The 17,742-nt window shown below is 70.8% G+C and overlaps 3 protein-coding genes across 3 annotated transcripts in view; 1 reads left to right on the top strand and 2 right to left on the bottom strand.

The window, feature by feature from the left end:
• Positions 1-1,638: 1,638 nt before the first annotated feature.
• Positions 1,639-11,584, bottom strand: CHLNCDRAFT_138637 (hypothetical protein; the record flags this gene model as incomplete). Its single annotated transcript, XM_005844714.1, has 17 exons — positions 1,639-1,902; positions 2,065-2,163; positions 2,328-3,209; positions 3,404-3,730; positions 3,925-5,310; positions 5,539-5,783; positions 5,972-6,162; positions 6,427-6,616; positions 6,830-6,926; positions 7,150-7,806; positions 8,025-8,300; positions 8,478-8,802; positions 8,984-9,228; positions 9,428-10,012; positions 10,242-10,406; positions 10,591-11,295; positions 11,414-11,584. The coding sequence occupies 17 exons, from the start codon at positions 11,582-11,584 to the stop codon at positions 1,639-1,641; spliced, it is 6,810 nt and encodes a 2,269-aa protein (XP_005844776.1).
• Positions 11,585-12,098: 514 nt separating this feature from the next.
• Positions 12,099-13,323, top strand: CHLNCDRAFT_138638 (hypothetical protein; the record flags this gene model as incomplete). Its single annotated transcript, XM_005844640.1, has 3 exons — positions 12,099-12,437; positions 12,580-12,712; positions 13,001-13,323. 3 exons carry the CDS (start codon positions 12,099-12,101, stop codon positions 13,321-13,323), a joined length of 795 nt encoding a protein of 264 aa, XP_005844702.1.
• Positions 13,324-13,590: 267 nt separating this feature from the next.
• The window catches only part of CHLNCDRAFT_58805 (hypothetical protein), a gene marked incomplete at both ends in the record, with an annotated part of 5,988 nt that continues 1,836 nt past the window's right edge, over positions 13,591-17,742 (bottom strand). Inside the window, 12 exons of the mRNA XM_005844715.1 lie at positions 13,591-13,821; positions 13,995-14,171; positions 14,416-14,524; positions 14,744-14,820; positions 15,063-15,155; positions 15,430-15,513; positions 15,721-15,849; positions 16,076-16,170; positions 16,393-16,510; positions 16,780-16,842; positions 17,092-17,221; positions 17,418-17,542. Coding sequence (XP_005844777.1) covers positions 13,591-13,821; positions 13,995-14,171; positions 14,416-14,524; positions 14,744-14,820; positions 15,063-15,155; positions 15,430-15,513; positions 15,721-15,849; positions 16,076-16,170; positions 16,393-16,510; positions 16,780-16,842; positions 17,092-17,221; positions 17,418-17,542 — 1,431 coding nt within the window. The remainder of the gene's footprint in view (positions 13,822-13,994; positions 14,172-14,415; positions 14,525-14,743; positions 14,821-15,062; positions 15,156-15,429; positions 15,514-15,720; positions 15,850-16,075; positions 16,171-16,392; positions 16,511-16,779; positions 16,843-17,091; positions 17,222-17,417; positions 17,543-17,742) is intronic.

Below are 17,742 nucleotides of genomic sequence, written 5' to 3' on the forward strand. Positions count from 1 at the left end.
CCTCGCCTGTGCCCGCCTGCAGGCTGTGGTGCACAATGGCTGGATCGACCTGCAGGGGCGGCTGGTCAGCGGCTACGACCCGACTGTGGACAAGGCGGCGGCGTTTGACCTGCAGGGGGTCAACAGGTGGGGCTGGGGGCTAGGGGGCACGACAACACCCCCACTGGGGCTATACGGGGCGAAACAACACCCCCACTATGATATGTGGCAGGGCAATTTCTGTTGTTTTCGGTGGCCACGAGGGGCGGGGGTGCTGGCTGGCTGGCGGCCGGCAGCTGCGGGGTGGCGCTGGGGTGGAGCGGCGGCTGCGCCGGCAGCAGCCGCCCATGGCGAGCTCGGCACCTCTGCTGTCGCCAGCTGGAAGGCTTAGCCGTCGAGCGAGCCGCCTGCTGGCACCTGCCGCCCCGCCCCGGCCCTCCCACAGGCAGCAACAGAGTCCTCAGCTCCCTGCCGCGCCCTGGCGCCCTGCCCTCCCTTGCGTACGACGCAGGTATACCTGGCTTGCCGCCAAATGCGAGCCCTGGACCGCGGCCCGCCACCACGCTTGGCCCCCCAAGTTTAAGCGGGCCGTGCAGCAGCTGCTGCTGGTCTACCACGCGGGCAGGTCGGCCAGCGGCGGCAGCAGCAGCGGCGGCAGCAGCGGCAGCGACGTGCCCGACGGCGGCGCCGGGGGCCCGCCGCTCACCCGCGCCGCCAAGCGCGCCCGGCTGGAGCAGCTGCCGCAGCGGCGGGCAGCCACGGCAGCCCCGGCCCCCGCCCCGCCCGCCGCGAAGGCGCGCGGCAAGGCGGCGGGGCGGCGGCGCGGCCTGGCGGGGCCGGCGGGCGAGGCGGCGGCGGCGGCGGCCGGCCCGCGGGCGGCCCTGGCGGCGCTGCCCCCCGAGCTGCTGCTGCACATCATCCAGGCAGCCTCCTACCCCATCTCAGCCTGGGTGTGAGCCCCTTCTGCACAGCAGGTGCAGCCGCCGGCAGCCGCCGCAAGATCTCACCCTGCGGTGCCTTGCCCGGCAGCTGGCGGCGCCATGTTGCAACGTCACCATTTCCCCTATACATACATGCTTCTCTTCCCACTGCTATCGGGCAGATGTGCCCCAGGTTTTGGGTCCAGCATGGGCGCCACAGCTGACCCCCTTTGCTGCCTTGCCATGGCCACCTGCAAGCAGGAGATGCCCCGCTCTGTATTGCTCAGTGCGCTGCCGGCGCATCTCTTCGCCATACAAAGTCGCAAGTCATGCCCTGTCGGGAAACTGCGACCTCGCTATACCCCTTTCCTTGAGCCGCGCAACCTTCTTTTTGTTTCCCCCCTGCTAGCCCTCCTTGTTCACGCCTGCCTGCTGTAACTGTGCCCCTACCCTGTATCGTAATATCGCCCTTTTGCCCGCAAAGCGGCTGCTGTCGATCCAAGTCCATGGGCCCAGCCGGGCAGCCTGTTGTGACGCTCCTCGAGCAGAGGGGGGTGGATGGTACAGGAGGATGTACAGGAAGGGAGGTACAGAGCAGGGGGATCATCAGAGGGTTGGGCCTCTCTGGTCTCGCATGAGACTGGACTTTGGAGGAGTGTGGATGGAGGATGCGTCACGCAGGTAGGAATGGGAGAGGTGGCGCTCATATGAGGCAAAAGTTCATGTTCAGCGGCTCGGGTCAGAAATGGTCCAGCCCTCGCCTGCTGGCGGCACCCGCGCCGCTGCCCCTGGCCCCAAAGCCCCCCAGGCTGCCCAGCTGCCGCGCCACGCTGGCGCCGCCGCTGGCGCCGGCGCCCGGCCCGGCGGCAGGGCCGGCCCTCAGGCGCTGCAGCTGCGCCTCCTTGTCGCTGAGCTGGCGCTTGAGCGCTTCCGTCTCCTTGACGCACCAGTGCAGCTGCTCCTTGAGGCGCGACAGCGAGCGCTGCTGCTGATGCTGCTGCGCCTGCGGGCAGCGCGGGGCGCACGGCGGGCGCGTTTCAGTGTGTGTGTGTGTGTGGTGGTGGGAACGAGACCAGTGCTCACAACTCACAACCAATTTGCGAGGGCCGGCCAGCGAGCAGGCGACAGAAGCAGAAACGCCGTGGCTCCTGCTCCGCTGCCGCACCTCTGCGTCTGCCGCCTGCCGCATCTTCCCAGCCATGGCCGCCTCAAGGTGCGCCACCTCAGCCACCAGCGAAGACACCTCGCAGTCGCGGCGGTGCACCTGGCGGGTGGGGAGGCGGGGAGAGGCAGGCGAGGTTGCGGCCAGGGCAGCGCAGCTGAGGTGAGGCTAGCTGGGAGTTGAGTTGACTGTCATCCTGCACAGATGCACGCATGAACAAACCCAAACCACCAACCCACACCACACACACACACACACGAACACACCTGCAGCAGGATCTCATCCACAAGCTGCTCCACGGCCATGCCGCCGCCGCCGCCGCCGCCGCCGCCGCCACCGGCTCCCGCCTGCAGCGAGGCCAGCAGCCGGTCCTGGGAGCCCTCCCCGCCCCCGGCCTCCTGCAGCTGCTGCAGCGCGTGGCTGAGCACCGCCACGCCTCGCTGGTAGCGCTGCAAGGCCTCCTGCACCGACGCCTCTTTGGCATCCACGTGCCGCCGCTCCGCCGCCGCCCGCGCAGACTCCGCCTCCGCCTTGGCCGCCTGCGCCCTCAGCACCTCCACCTGCTTCTGGGCCACCGCGGCCTCCTGGCGCGCCAGGCTGAGCTGCTGCTGGGAGGCTGCCAGCTGGCGAGCCAGCTGGGCGTGGGTGACCGCCGCCTCCGCTCGTGCCTCCTGCTGGCGCTGCTGCTGCCCCAGCGCGGCCTGCAGGCCATCCAGCGCCGAGCTCTGCTGCCCCACAGTCTCCAGCGCCTCACGCAGCTGCTGCTCGCTGGCTGCCAGCCGCTGCTGCAGCTGCCGGCTCTCAGCCTCCCTCACCGCCGCCGACCGCGCCGCCTGCTCTGCCGCCTGCTCTGCCGCAGCCATCCCAGCCTCCAAGTCCTGCACCCGCCGAAGCAGCCGCTGCTCTGCCTGCCGCGCCGCGTCCAGCCGCGCAGCCAGGGTCGGCGAGGCGCCGTCGGCGGCCGCCTGAGCGGCGGCCTGCTGCTCGGCCAAGCGCTGCCGCAGGTCGGCCGCGCGCTGGTCCGCCGCGGCGGCCTCCTCCCGAGCTGTGGCCAGGTCTGCTTTCAGCGCCGCAGCCTGCTGCCGCAGGGCGTCGGCGTCGCCGCGAGACAGCTGCTCCAGCTGCACCACATGCTGCAGCTCCCGCACCTGCACAGCAGGAACGCAGCGCAAGCAGCGGTGCAAACGATCGAACGAAACATGTAGCAGAGGCAGCACATGCCATGGGCACCAAGCACACCACCAGCAGCAGCAGCAGCAGCAGCATTCATGCGTTGCACATGAGGTCACCATCAGCGGTGATCAGGCAGGCCCAGTGACCCCCACTCAAAGGAGCCTCCCACCTGCGCCTCGGCGATGTGCAGCCGCTGCTCCAGGCTGCCCGCCTGCTGCTCCGCAGCGGCCCGCCCCTGCCCCGCCTCGCGCGCCGCGCCGCCCTCCGCCTCCGCCGCCTCCCGCGCCTCCTGCAGCGCCGCCTCCAGCTCGCCGCACCGCGCAGCCAGCGCCTGCTCAGCGGCCGCCGCCGCCGCGCCGCGCTGCTCGGCCTCCGCCAGCCGCTGCTGCAGCTCCTCGGCCAGCTGGCTGCCGTGCTGCTGCCGCTCGGCTAGCTCCTGGGCGGCGGACGAGAGGGAGTCCAGCTCGATCTGAGCCCGGCCCAGACCGTCCTGGGCCTGCAGAGCAGCGCCGGGGGAACAGGAGTTCATGTACACCATTCCCGATGTTAAAGAAAGTCACAGGCCCCTCAACGATTTCTGTCATGGATGCATCGGCTGCCTTGCGTCGGTCCCAGCAGTGCCAGGAGCAGCACCGCCACCAGCAGAGCTAGCAAGGCTCGCAAGCTACCCCTCCCTTCCGACCCGCCCACCTGCTCCAGCTCGCCCCGCAGCTGCTGCAGCTGGGCATCCTTGGCGGCGCACGCCTGGCGCCACAGCGACACGATTCGGTCCAGGCTGCCCAGGGCATCCGCAGGCGGCGCCGCCCCCGCAGCGGCGCCGTCTGCCGAGGAGGCGGGGTGCGCCAGCGTGGCGGGCGGCGGCGCCAGCAGGGCGTCTGTACAGGCAGCACCCTCGGCAGTGCTGCCGGCGCCGCCGCCATCGCAGGCAGACAACGTGCGCAGCTGTGCTTGCAGCGCATCCACCAGTGCGTTGCGGCTGGCCAGCTGCATGGAAAGCGTGCTGCCGTGCTGCCGCGCGGCGGCCAGCTCCCGCCTGCCGCCCTCCACCTCGTCGGCAAGCCTGCCCGCCAGCTGCTCCAGCTGGTGCACTTGCAGGCGGAGGACGGCAGCAGCATCGCCGTTCGTAGCAGGCAGGCCGCTGCCCTGGGCGCTGGAGGGCCGCAGGGCCCCAGGCTCGCCGCCATCGACGCCGCTGCTGCTGCCGCTGCTGCCCAGCACGGCGGCCAGCTGGCGCGAGATGCGGCCCAGCTGGGCCTGCACCGCCTGCTGCGCCTGCTGTGCCTGCTGCGCGTCGCTGACCTGGCGCTCCATGTGGGCGGCCAGCGCCTGAAGCGACTCCACCTGCTGCTGGGCCGCAGCCAGGCGCTGCTCCAGCACAATCACCTCGCCGCCGCCGCCGCCGCCGCCGCAAGCGCCTGCCGCTGCTGCAGACCCGGGCCGGCTGCTTGCGGGCGTGAAGGAGGCGCCCGCGGCGCTGGCCTGCTGCAGGGCGGCCCTCAGCTGCTTGATGCGGTCATTCTTTACTGCCAGCTGGCGCTGCAGCGACTCCACGCTGCCGACCAGCCGCCGCACGTCGCCCACGTCCACGCCGCCCGCTCCGCCCGCCGTGCTGGCGGCGGACGCGGGACGGGAGACGCTCTGCTGGTGCTGCTGCTGCTGTTGCTGCTGCTGCTGCTGCTGCTGCAGGGCTTCGGGTGGAGGCTGTGTGGCTCCTGCCCCTGCCGCCTCTTCGCCTTCAGCCACACGCCACAGCGACTCTGGAGTGACCCCCCGGCTGGTTGGGTCATCGGCCATGTGTGCCGCGGCAGGGGTGGCCCCCTGGTGCCGCGCGGCGGGCGTGCCGGGCGTCTGCGTCCTGAGAGACGCCTGCTGGGTGAGCGGCGAGGGCCGCGCGTCGGCGCCCCAGGCTGGGGCCGACGCGCCTGCAGGCGTGCAGAGCTGGCCGGCGCCGGCGCCGGCCGGCTTGGATGCCCTGCTGGCGCTGCGCCCTGCGCCTCCAGAGCGGGCATTGGTGTCCCGGGCTCCCAACACATTCTCCACTGCCTGCTCCAGCTGAGACTGCTCCCCAGGGTCGGCCTGCGGGCAGGCCGCGGGCGGCAGGCACCGGGCAGCTGCTAGGAACCAGCTCTAACCCACACACGTGCTTACGGGTTCCTTGCGGACTGGCTGACCAGGCCGGCGCCACACAGGCGCACCCACAGACCATTGTGCCGCAAGCAGCCAGCCAACCTGCTCGCACAGCAGCCTCCCATGGCAGCAGCCCGAAGCGGCAGCCCGCAGCAGCCGCCCGCCCCCACCCCCCACCTCTGGCTCAAACCGCAGGCTGCCGACCCGCACAGGGCAGGCCACCAGCTGCTGGTAGAAGGCTCCCTGGCCGCCTCCGGGCCCCGCCGCCGCCGCCTCGGCCGCCGCCTCCAGCTGCTGCAGCTCCTGGTGCCGCTGGTTGGCCAGCAGGGAGCGGGCGATGTGCAGTTCGGTGATGACGGCATCCAGCGTGGCCTGCAGGTCTTGCACCTGGTCGGCCGCCGCAGCCGCCTCCTGGCGCGCGTCTGCGGCAGGCGGCGCCAGGACGGGGACGCCGGCGGAATTGGGCAGGGCGGTGGCGGCGGGAAGGGGAAGGAAGGGAGGAAGGAAAGGTGGCACAGGGAGCTGGCGGTTGCTGGGCGGGAGTGCGATGCAAGGTGTGAGGAGCCTCAACATCAGTTCTGTGCAGGTGCCCCCGCCCACCGGCGCCCACCTTGCAGCTGCGCGCTCAGCTGCCGCCCCTCCTCCCCCAGCCGCCGGTTGTCGCGCTGCAGGCCGGTGCAGTCCTGCAGCAGGCGGGCCGCGGTGCCCTGCGAGTCGCGCAGCGCCGCCTCCGCAACCTCCAGCTGGCTGAGGGCGCCGCTGAGCTGGCGGGAGTCCGCATCCCGCTTGCCGCACGCCGCCCTGCACACCAGGGCAGGACAGCCAGGCCCAACACAGACGGTGCCGTGTCAATCATTCTGCCGCGGTGTGTGGTGGGCAGCCGCTGCAGCTGGCAGGTGCTGGGGCCGGTATCGGCCACCTAATCAGCACAGGAGCACGCAGCGCGCTGCACCGGCGGCGCCTGAAACCTCCTGCCGGCAGCCTGAAACCCGACAGCCTGAAATCGGCGCTTAAGCCGCGCTCGCCTGACATCAGGCAGCCTGAACGTCGGGGCGCGCCGCCCACCTGAGCCGCTCCGCCTCCGCCTGCGCCGCCCGCTCCCGGTGCTGCGCTGCCTCCAGGCGGGACCGCAGCTCCAGAGCCTCCTGCTCCAGCCGGCCCGCCGCCTCGGAGGCCCGCCGCCGCTCCACCTCCGCCGCAGCCTTGCGCTCATCCACCTTGCGCAGCAGCGCCTCGGCACGGCTGGCACGCCCCTCTGCACGCGTGCGCGCACACACACACACACATGCACACTCACACATGCAAGCCGGCGCGGCTGAGGAGCGAGGGCAGTTGCACTTGTGCTTGCACACTCTGGCACATGTAAAAACAAGCCCCGCCGAGCCTATCGGGCGCCTCCAGGGCACTGCCACAGCCACATCCTTCCGCCAGCCCCTCATGCCGGGCGACTGCGCCCGCCGCCACCCACCCGCGTCTGCGATGCTGCGCTGCGCCACCTCAGCCAGGTCCCTGGCCTGCCGCAGCTGCTGCACGCTGTGCCGCACCCGCTCCTCCAGCATGCGCACCTGCAGGCGCGGGGAGGCAGGCGGGCAGGCAGGCAGGGCAGGCGTGCATTGTGGCGTGGAAGGATGCCTAGCTGGAGCAAGCGACTGGGAGCAGCGATTGGCTGAGAGTGGCGCGAGCAGTGATTGGCAGAGAGTGGCGCGAGCACTGATTGGCCGGAGCAGCAGCAGGCAGGAGGGCAGCTGGGAGAGCGCTGCAGGCACCAGAAGCCAGGCAGGCGCGTACCTGGCCCTGCAGGACCTCCACCTGCTCCCTCAGCCGCTGGTTGTCCTGCTTGAGAGCCCCCGCGGCGCTGGTGGCCGCTGCCGCCTTCTTGGCGGGTGCGGCGCTGATGCCGCCCGTGCGGGCGCGCGTCGCCAGCTGCTTCTGCAGCTGCGCCACCCTGCCCTCCAGCTCCTGCATGCCTGCGTGGCTCGCCTGCAGGCCGCTGCGAAGCGCCTCCTCCCTGCCAGCCACCTGCTGCTCCGCGGCAGCCAGCTCCCGCCGCACCTCCTCCACCTCGCGCTGCAGCCGGGCCGCGGCAGCCTCGGCCGCCGCGCGCGCCGCCGCGTCCTCGCCAGCCTGCTGCGCCGCCCGCGCCAGCCGCTCCTCATACTCCTCCCGCTGCTGCTGGCAGGCGGCGTCCGCGCTGAGCTGCGCACGCTCCGCCTGCTCCACCAGGCCGGACAGGTCATCCCGCACGCTAGACCACTCGCGGGCGGAGGAGGCGCGGACGGCGTCGGCGGCCTGCTGCGCCTGCTGCGCGCGCTGCGCCAGCTCAGCATTCTCCCCCGCCAGCTCCGCCAGCCGCAGCCGAGCCTGCTCCAGCGCAACCAGCGCCTCCTGGTGCTCCAGCGCGGTGTGGCTCTGCAGCGAGGCCAGCACCGCCTGTATGGACTGGAGCTGCACGGCAAGACAGGGGGGAAGGCGCCAGGTGGCAAGGTGGCAGGCCCATCAAACAACACAGTAGGAATTGGGCATGGCTTGCCAACATCATCCATGATCTAATCACTCAACACACAATCCTCAAAGGGAGGTACTTGCTGGCACCTGGCAGCGGGGCAGGACAGCAGGGCTTTCACCGGGTCAGCGGAGGGAGGCGCAAGCAGAGGGAGGCGCACCTGGCTGCGCAGCTGCGCCGACTCGTCACTGGCGTGCAGCATCTGCGATTCCAGGCACTCCTTCTCCACAGCCAGCCCCTCCACCAGCCCCACCACGCCCGCCGTCAGTCGCTGCAGCAGCTCCACCAGCGAGAGGCCGGAGGCGGAGGCGGGGCTGTCGCCAGGCGGCGCCGAGCCGGCGCCGCCGCCGGGCAATGCGGCGGCCTGCAGGCGGCTGGGGTGTGCCGCTGCGGCTGCCTGCAGCTGCGCGTTGACGGAGGACAGAATGTGGTGCACCTGCAGCAAAGAAAGGAGAGAACCCATGAGCATGAGGTTCACCAGCTGATCACTTCCACAGTCTGGGAACATCCCAGAGGCAAACGTGCGGCGGGCCAGGCCAGCCAGCCAGCCTTGACTGCTTGTCCGGCCCAGCTCGCTGGCTGGCACCAGGAAAAACGGCCGGTTGGTGCCCACCTTGCCCCGTTCCTGTGTCATGGCCGCGACGTGCGAGTATCCCGCCGCCAGCTGGCCCACAGCGCGGCCCAGCGTGCCGACGCAAGCTGCCAGCTCGACGTCTGCTGGCGGCAGCGCACGCAGCAGGCCCGCAACCGACTGCAGCGTCGCAGCCAGCTCGGCAGCCTGGGGCTCTCGCTCCGCACCCAGCACCGCCAAAGCGGCCTGCAGGTGCTGCACCGCGGGCTGGCAGGTGGCCGCTGCTGCCGCCTGCGCCTGGGCAAGCGCGGAGCTCATGTCGGCGGCAGAGCTGCTGCGCTCCTGCATGGCAGCAGCCATGGCATTCCTGCACAGGGCGGGGGCAGAGGGGGTGAGGGCAGCCAGGCTTGGACGGGCGGCAGGGGGGGCCAACAACAGACGACTGGCAGCTGCCGTTCTCCACATGCCTGACGTCTGCCAGCCACGACAGCCAGCCCGACTGCTTGCCCTGCCCTGCCCTGCCCTGCCTGCCTTGGCCCCCAACCCACCTCATCTCTGCTATGCGCCCATCCTTAGACTCCAGCTCCTCCCTAGCCGCCTGTGCCTCCCTCCGCGCCGCCTCGGCATCGGCAGCCGCCTGCCCAGCTCGGGCCTCCAGCGCCGCTGCCGCGCCCTGCCACTTGGCGGCCTCGTCGGCAGTGGCGCCCGCCTTGGCGACGGCCGCGGAAAGCTCGCCGCGGCATGCCTCCAGCGCAGCGTCGGCCGCAGCTCGGCCCACCCTGGCTGCATCCAGCTGCAGCACGGCGATGCAAGCTGGGCGCTCAGCAAGAGGGAACGCCTCTGGGCCGCCCAAGGCAGCAAAGGAGGCAGCACACAAGGAAGCGCACGGCCCATGCTCGCGGCAGCTACCAGCCAACAACCAGCACCAACCCCGACCCCACCCGCCCGAACCTCGACCCAAATCCACCGGCCGCCATGCCGCCGCCACCCACCTCACGCAGCTGCTCATGCGCAGCCGCCAGCTCAGCCTCCATGCCCTGCAGTGCCGCCGCCATCTCCGCCCCCTCCGCCGCCATGCCCCTGTTGTCCTGCCGCTCCCGCTCCAGCAGCTGCCCCAGCTGCGCGTGCACCGCCTCGGCCGCCTCCAGCGCCGCCGCCATCTCCGCCTTCTCAAGCTCCCACTGCTGCTGCACATCCAGCATGCTGCCGCTCACCGCCTCCACAAACGCCACCACCTTTGCGGGGTCTGGCAGCGCAGCAGAAGCTGCCCCAGCCTGCGCTCCTGCTGCCCCAGCGTCCCCATCGGCAGGCTCTGCCACGCCGTTGCCGCGCCCTGGCTCCGCCGCCGCCGCCTCCCCGGCGTGCACGCCTAGGATGCGAAGGATACTGGCCAGCGCCTGGCCCTGGCGGGAAGAAGCCAGAGCCTCCTCGCTCAGCCGCGCCTTGGCGGCTTCCAGCTGGGCATGGCAGCCGGCGAGCGCCGCCGCATACTCGCCACGGGCCGCCTCGGCGGCGGCGGCCTGCCGCCCAGACAGCCCCTGCCGCAGCGCCTCCAACTCGTGCTGCATCAGCGACACCTGCAGGGCAGGCGTGGGGACGGGGAATGATGAGAAAGGGACGGAGAACGATTGGGAAAGGCGCCACGCTGCAACGCCGTTGGCGGGTGGGCAATCACTGAGCACACGCCCAGGAGGAGCAGCAGCAGGCAAGCGGCAAGCGCTGCTGGCGATGCCGGCAGGGTGATGCCGGCAGCGCCGGCGGCCCGCCGCCCCCCCAAGCCAGCCCGGCGCCACCCGCCTGCTGCACCGCGGCATCCAGCTGGAGGTCCTTCTTGGCGTTGAGGGACTCCAGGTCATGGACCCGCGCCGCCTGCGCCGCCGCCGCCTGCTTGGCAGCCCGCAGCTCTGCCTCGGCGCGCTGCTGCTTGGCCCGCGCCTGCCGCACCGCCTTGTCGTGCTCACGGGCCGCCTCCTGCCGGGCAAGCCAGCAAACAGGATGAGACGGCAAACAAGAGCGATGATGGCATGGCGGAGGGAGTGTAGGCAGCAGAATGGCCGCAGCTTACTCCCAAGCAGGCGTGCAGCGGCCCATGCCGACCACAGCGGCAACCAGCGGTCGCACAGCTGCAGGCGCAGCCCAGGCCAGAGCGCCCCACCTGCGCCCGCTGCTGCGCCTCCTGCGCCGCCGCATCCGCCAGCTGCCGCTCCTGCTGCACCGCGGCCTCGGCTGCCTGCGCGGCCTTGCCCAGCCGCCGTCGCTCCTCCTGGGCCGCGGCTTGTAGGCGGTCTACTTGGCCCTGCAGCGCCTCTGAGTGCCGCATCAGCTCCCGCACTGCCTCATGCTTGGAGCCCTCCTTGTCGAGCTGCCCCTGCAGCTCTTTCACCCGCTGCTGCTCCCGCCGCACCGCGGCCTCCAGGCCTGCTTTGCTGCTGGCCAGCTCCTGCAGCCGGGCCTCCCAGTCGGCCTGAACGGCGGCAGTCGCCGCCTGGGCAGCGGCAGCCGCCGCCTCCTGCCGCTCCCGCTGCGCCGCCAGCTCGCGCGCGTGCTGCTCCCGCTGTGCTGCCAGCGTGGCGGCGTGCTGTGCCTGCAGCTCCCCCAGGCCCTGCCCCAGCTGCTCGGCGCGAGCCCTGAGGGAGCCCTCTGCCACGGCGGCCCGCCCCTCCGCCCGCGCCAGCTGCGCAGCATGCTCCTGCTCTGCACGCCTGCTGGCAGTCAGCGCCGCCTCCAGCTCTTGGATGCGCTGCGCCAGCAGCGCCTGCGACAGCTGGGCGCTCTCGCCGTGGCCCTCGGCCTGCCCCAGCCGTCCCTGCAGCTCTCGCACTTGAGACTCCAGGCCGCGGACGCGCGCCTTCTGATCGTTCTGCAACCATCAAGAATTTTGGGATGCAGGCTTGGTGGTGCCAAACTGGGATCCCCACGCCACAGTCTCTTGCACTCCCCGCCAGGCACCGGCGGCAGCGGCGGCGGCGGCGGCGCACCAGCTGGCTCGTCGCCACCTCCAGCCGCAGCTGCAGCAAGGCGGGGATGTGCATGTCGTCGGCCTCGCTGGCACTGGGGCTGCTGCAGGCTGCGGCGGCCTGGGCCGAGTCTTGGGCGGCCCAGCGCCCCACATCGAGGCCCTCGCCATCCCGCTCGAGCAGGGACGACATGCTGGTCTCGGATGTGCACCCTGGGCGGGCCATCGAGAGCAGGCTGGCGCCCTTCAAACCAGTCAGCTACCGCCAGAAGTCAAACTGCAACGCGCCCCATCGTGAGCCCTCCTTTGCAGGAAGTGGGCAGGGTGCAATGCAGGCACGTTCTCTCCTCTTGAAATCCTTGCGCGCTTGCCAGCAAGTGCCACATCCCCACCCAGCGCCTGTTTCCAATCCACGATGCTCAGCCTCCGCACGCTGCTGCATTCACTGATCGCCGGCTGTGCAGCATGTCGGTGCTTGCAGCTGTGGTGCCGGCGCTTGCCGAGCCAGCGGGGCTCCGCCGTCCTCGGCCCTTCCAGCCTGCAGCTGCTGCCGCAGCATCCTGGAGACCGGCCCGTGCCAGCAGAGGTGCGTGCTCGGCCATTCTGTGCTTCCGCCTGGCCGCAGCACCGGCAGCGGGGCGGAGCCGTGCCGACTTGCCGTTGCCATGCGCCAGTGCTGAACTCCCTCCTCCTGCCTTGCAGCTCGCATGCTGGTGTGCCAGGCGGAGGCACCCAAGCCAGACAGCAGCGCGGCAGCGGCCGCCGAGCCGGCGGCATCGCCAGAGCCAGGCGAGGCTCCCGGCGCCGCCAGCGGCTCGGTGCGCGACGCGGTGCGCGCCGCCGAGCAGGCGGGCGAGGCGGGGCGGCGGCGGCGGCAGGCCGAGTCTACAGACATGATTGCCAGCAGGCTGACGCGGCGCTTTGGGCTGGCGGGCGGCCTCGCGTGGGTGGGCTTCCTGGCCTTTGGCGTCATCGGCGAGCAGGCAAGGGAGGCCGAGAAGCGGATGAAAAAAATGGGGATTCGGGAGCCGTGGGCCCCGGCAGGCGTGCGGAAGCCATGGGCAGTAGTTGCAAGGAAGCCGGGCGTGGCCACAGCCTGAGGACACACGCGCTTCTCCACTCCCCTCCCTCTCCTGCCTCCCCTCACACCTCCCCTTCCGCATCCTCCTCACCTTCCCCCCGACTCAGATCAAGACGCGGCTGGAGGTGGCGAGCGAGGAGGCCAACACAAGGGAGGTGGCAGATGCTCGGGAGGTGGTGACCCCGCAGGGGCTGCGCTACACAGACCTGAAGCTGGGCGGCGGCGCGCCGCCGCAGCCAGGTGCGCCCCGCCTGGGTGGGTGCGTCGCGGGCGGCCCGCGGGCCAACGCCACCAGGCGTGGCATCTGCGCCCCAAGGGCCGCCTGCACCGGCTCACCTCTGCTCAGCTCAGCTTGGTCCCCACTCGGCCACCCGCCACCGCGGCCTCGCTTCCCCGTGCGCGCCTGCTCCCGCTGCGGCACATCACTGGCGGTTCTCCCCCCACAGACGCCCACACGTGCCCACCTTTGCCTCCCGCCTGCTTTCTTCCCCGGCACGCCTTCTACCTTGCTTCTTTCCTCCCCCGCAGGCTACATCGTGGTGCTGGACTACAAAGGGTATGCCGACGGCAGGCTGTTTGAAGACACCACCGCCCGCGGCAAGCCCATCGTCTTCCTGTACGGCAAGCGCCCGTTTGCGGGCGGCATGTGCGCGGGCGTGGAGCAGGCGCTGGCGGGCATGCGGGCCGGCGGGCGGCGGCGGGTGACGGTGCCGCCGGAGCTGGGGTTTGGGGACAGGGGCATCACGCTGCGCCCCACAGAGCACGTGCCGGAGAAGGCGGGCACGGTGCCACCTGGCGCGACGCTGGAGTATGAGCTCACGTTGGTGCGGGTCTCCATCCCGCCGTCCTGACAGGACAAGCAGGTGTCCGGCTGGTGTCCCATCCCGCCGCCCTGGGCACGCCGGCTGGGTGGCGCTGAAGGGTTTCAAAGCCCTGGCAGCCCTCAATTTTGCTGTTTTCAGAAGCCGTGATTCAACTGAGCACTGTTATTGTACTGAAGCGAGGATGTAAGAGAGTAAGAGATCACTGATTGGAGCAGGGGAGACAGAGCAGCAAGAACGAGCAACGAGGAGAATGGTGCAGCAGCGCATCGCTGCCGGGAGCCCTCGCCGCGACGATCAGGCGCCGCCGCCTCCTCCACCGCTGCCCGCCGCTGCTGGTCCTCCTGCCGGCTGCGGTGCCGCTGCTTCTGCCGCCGCCGCTAGCTGCTCCTCTCCCTCCAGCTCTAGCTCCTCAGATCCACTATCATACGGCTCATCCACGTGCGCCTGCTGGCGGGACCACAGCTCCGCGTACTTTCCTCCCAGTGCCAGCAGCTCCTGGTGCGACCCGCTCTCCACCACCCGGCCCTGCAGGGAGGGAGATGGGGGGGCGGCATGGCGATGTCACCACCACAGCACACGGGGCAGCAGGCACGGCAGCAGGAGCAGCTCTGGGCAGCGGCAGCTGCTGTGGCTGCAGGCGGGCAGCCTCCGTAAGCGCCCGCCTGGCCACACCCCGGCTCCAGCGGCCTTGGGCACACCGGAGCCAGAGCCTGCAGGCTGCACAGCAGCAGCAGCAGCGGCAGCAGCAGCCGGGGTCGCGCAGTCCTTGCCTGCTCCAGCACCACGATTTGGTCGCACTGGGCCGCGGTGGACAGGCGGTGAGCCACCACCACGCACGTCCGCCCCTTGGCCAGGCTGAACAGAGCGCCCAGCACCTGCGCGTGTGCAGAGCGGCGCCACGGGGGGCACAGAGCAGCAGGTGGCGAGAGGATGGGTTAGAGGCGCAGGCGAGGCACAGGCAGCTGGCATGGCGGGGCAGCCGAGCGCCAGGCAGCGCGGGCTTCACATCAGGGCATGGCGCAGCACAGCTCTCCTCCTGCACGCACACCACACCACCACAGCAACAACAAGAGCGCCAGCACACACACAATCGCTGCACAGGCGCCGCCGCGCCCCCACCTCCTTCTCGGTGCGGCTGTCCAGCGCAGAGGTGGCCTCATCGCATAGCAGCACCCGGGGGGACTTGAGGAAAGCGCGCGCCAGCGCCACGCGCTGTTTCTCGCCGCCGCTGCGCGCAGCGGCCGTGCGGCGGGTGGCCCGGGAGGCGGGGGGCAGCAGGCGGGTGAGCGGCAGGGGAGGCGTCGCACGGCAAATGCCACACATGTGTGCTGTGCTGTGCCAGAGGGGCACGCTCCTGCAGCGGCAGGCCTGGCGGGCAGCAGGCCACGGGCACGCCGCGCAGACCCGGCGCTGCGTCTCCAGCCCAGCGGTGCGCTGCACCCCGCACCTCAGCTTCAGGCCCCGCTCTCCCACCAGCGTCTCGTAGCCATCTGGGAACTGCAGTATCTGGTCGTGGATGGCGGCCTGGGCAGGGGGGCACGGGAGGGACAGGGATTGCTGACTGGCTGGAGGGAGGGAGAGGCCGATGAGCGAGAAAACACGCAACGAGAGGGAACGGTGGTACGCGGGTTGCTGATACGCAAGCGGCTGATGTGCCATAAGCCAGCTGTTACTCCGCCGGCCCGCCAGCTTGACACACCGCCACTTCCACCACCACCACCACCACCATTACCACCACCACCACTGCCACACACAGCCCTGCCCACCTGCTTGGCAGCCTCCTCCACCTCCTGCTTGCCCGCCCCCAGCCTGCCGTAGTTTATGTTGTAGTAAATCGAGTCGTTGAACAGCACCAGGTCCTGCAGCAGGCGGGGAGGGAGGGGAAGGAAGGAGGGAGGCGGCGGGCAGGCGTGTGAGGGCCGGCGGGGACAGGCCGGGAAGAAGGCACGCTGGGGGAAAGAGGCAGGCTGGGGAGGACAGGGGGCGGTCGCTGTGAGCGCTCCCGGTCCACACACCGCTCCGGGCCGCAGAAACACACCGCCGCCACCCCTCGAGGCGCACACCTGAACACACATACACACGCACACGTACGCACATGCACACCTACACACGTGCACACCTACACACACACACCTGTGGCACCTCCCCCATGGCCCTTCTCAGGCTGTTCAGCTGCACGCCCCGCACGTCCAGGCCGCCCACCTGCACGCTGCCGCCCTCTGCGGGTGGGATGCCAGGGGGAGGGGCGGGCATGAGGAGGGGCAGTCGGCTGGGTGGACGCCACAGCAGGGCAGGGCAGGGCGCAGAGTTGCGGCATGGCACGATGCCCCGCGCAGGCTACCGGCCTCTGCTGCCGCGTTCCAACCTGTGCCCCCTCCCTGCCCTCCACCACCACTCACACACCACCGCCACCACCACCACCACCTGCCCCGCCACCAGCAGCGTGCCTGCGTCGTAGAAGCGGAACAGCAGGCGCAGGATGGTGGACTTGCCGCTGCCGGAGGTGCCCACCAGGGCGCAGCTGGTGCCGGCGGGCACGCGGAACGACACCCCCTGCGGGCGGGGGGTGGGTGGGACACGACGTGCGGGTGGTCAGCGGGGAGGGCAGCGCGGCGGCGCAGGCCCCTCCGGCAGCACCTCTTTCACCCCGTCCCCAAACAAAGTGTGGTGTTGCCAAAAACCGCGCCACTGGCTGCACCTCCCCTCCCTACAACCCTGAAAACAAAGCTTCTCTCTCTCTCTCTCTCTCTCACACACACACACACACACACACACTCACATCCAGGATCGGCTGGTCGGGCCGGTAGGAGAAGCGCACGTCCTGCAGCTCGATGTCGTAGCCCTGGGGCTGGTCGGGGGGCAGCGGCACCGCGCCTGCGGCACGGCGGAGGGCGGGGAGCAGGCGGCGGATGTGCTGGTGTCAGGCGGCGGCGGCGGCCTGCATGCCTGTGCGTGCACTGTGCCGAGGGGCCGCGCGGCCGCGCACTGCGCGCCATGGCATGAGTGTGTGGGGGGGCACACGCCACAGGCGTCCCACTCTCCCCGTCTGCTGCTGAGGGCGAGGAGGGCAAGGGAGCGCGGCCGCCCCGCACCCACCGGGCGCGTCCACCACCTTGCTCTGCTCCCGCAGCAGCGCAAACATGGCGGCCATATCCACAAGGCTCTGCTTGGTCTCCCGGTACACGGTGCCCAGGAAGTTGAGGGGCATGGAGAGCTGCGGTAGGGTGGGTGGGAAGGGGAGGGGCACAGGCAGGAGGTCGAGGAGAGGGGAGAGGGAGAGGAGCAGGGTGGGGCAGGCGGCAGGGTGACAGCGATGGCAGGCTGGGCTGGGGGGAGGAACGCGGGGAGGCAGGCAGGCAGACGAGGGGCATGCGAGCAGCAGAGGCTGCTCGTGTGGGAGAGGGCGAGGCACCAGACGGCTGCGAGCTGCTGCGACAAGGCAGCCAGGGGCGGCGCTGATACCCACAGGAGGCCCACTCACACCTGGAACAGCAGGCCGTTGACCATCACCAGGTCGCCCACAGTCAGCTGCCCCGCGGCCACGCCCTGCAGCAGGGGAGCGGCAGCCGAAGACGTGTTGGCGACTGGCTACTGCTGGCTGCCCCACTGCCGTGTCGCCCGCGTGCTGCGCCTCGCGTGCTGCGCCTCAATGCCCGACACACCACCACCTGCCCAGCCACAGGCATCCAGCAGCCCCACCCAACCACCACGCCACGCGCCTCCTTCTCAACCCTGCCGCCATCCCCACTCCCCACCGGCACCCCCGCACCCCCACCCCCACCCGCCCCGCCTCGCCTGCATGCCCAGCAGCATGGCGGCGGACAGAGTGGCAGAGAAGATGAGGTTCTGCCCAAAGTTGAGCGCGGACAGGCTCTGCTGCGTCTCGATGGCGGCGCGCTCGTAGGCGGCCAGGCAGGCGTCGTACCTGCGCCGGTATGGGGCGGCGCAGGCGGTACAAGCTGGGCGTACTACTTGACGGTATAGAAAGCGGTACAGCTGCCACGCCCCCTTTTCCTAGTAAACCTACAGGCACGTACATACACCCCACCCCTAGCATGACCCGTGCCATCCCATCCCATCACACACACACGCCCACACACATACACACCACACACGCACACCTGCGCTGCTCGTGCTCCTCGTTGTTGAAGTACTTGACGGTCTCGTAGTTGATGAGGGAGTCGATGGCGCGGGAGGAGGCCTGGCTCTCCGCGCGGTTCATGTCGCGCCGGAAGCGCGTGCGCCACTGCATGGGCGGGCAGGGAGGCGGGAGGGGTGGGCAGGTGGGCAGGCGGGCAGGAAGGTGGCTCGACGCCGAGCGGGTTGCAGCGTCGGCTGCAGCTGGGGGCCTCCTTTTGCGTCTCATACCTCAACACATGCACGCCAACACACAAATACAGCACCCCACAGGCCACACGCACGCACACCACTACCCCCCCCCCCCCC

Source organism: Chlorella variabilis, assembly GCF_000147415.1.
Source record: "Chlorella variabilis unplaced genomic scaffold CHLNCscaffold_21, whole genome shotgun sequence".
Taxonomy (NCBI): Eukaryota; Viridiplantae; Chlorophyta; class Trebouxiophyceae; order Chlorellales; family Chlorellaceae; genus Chlorella; species Chlorella variabilis.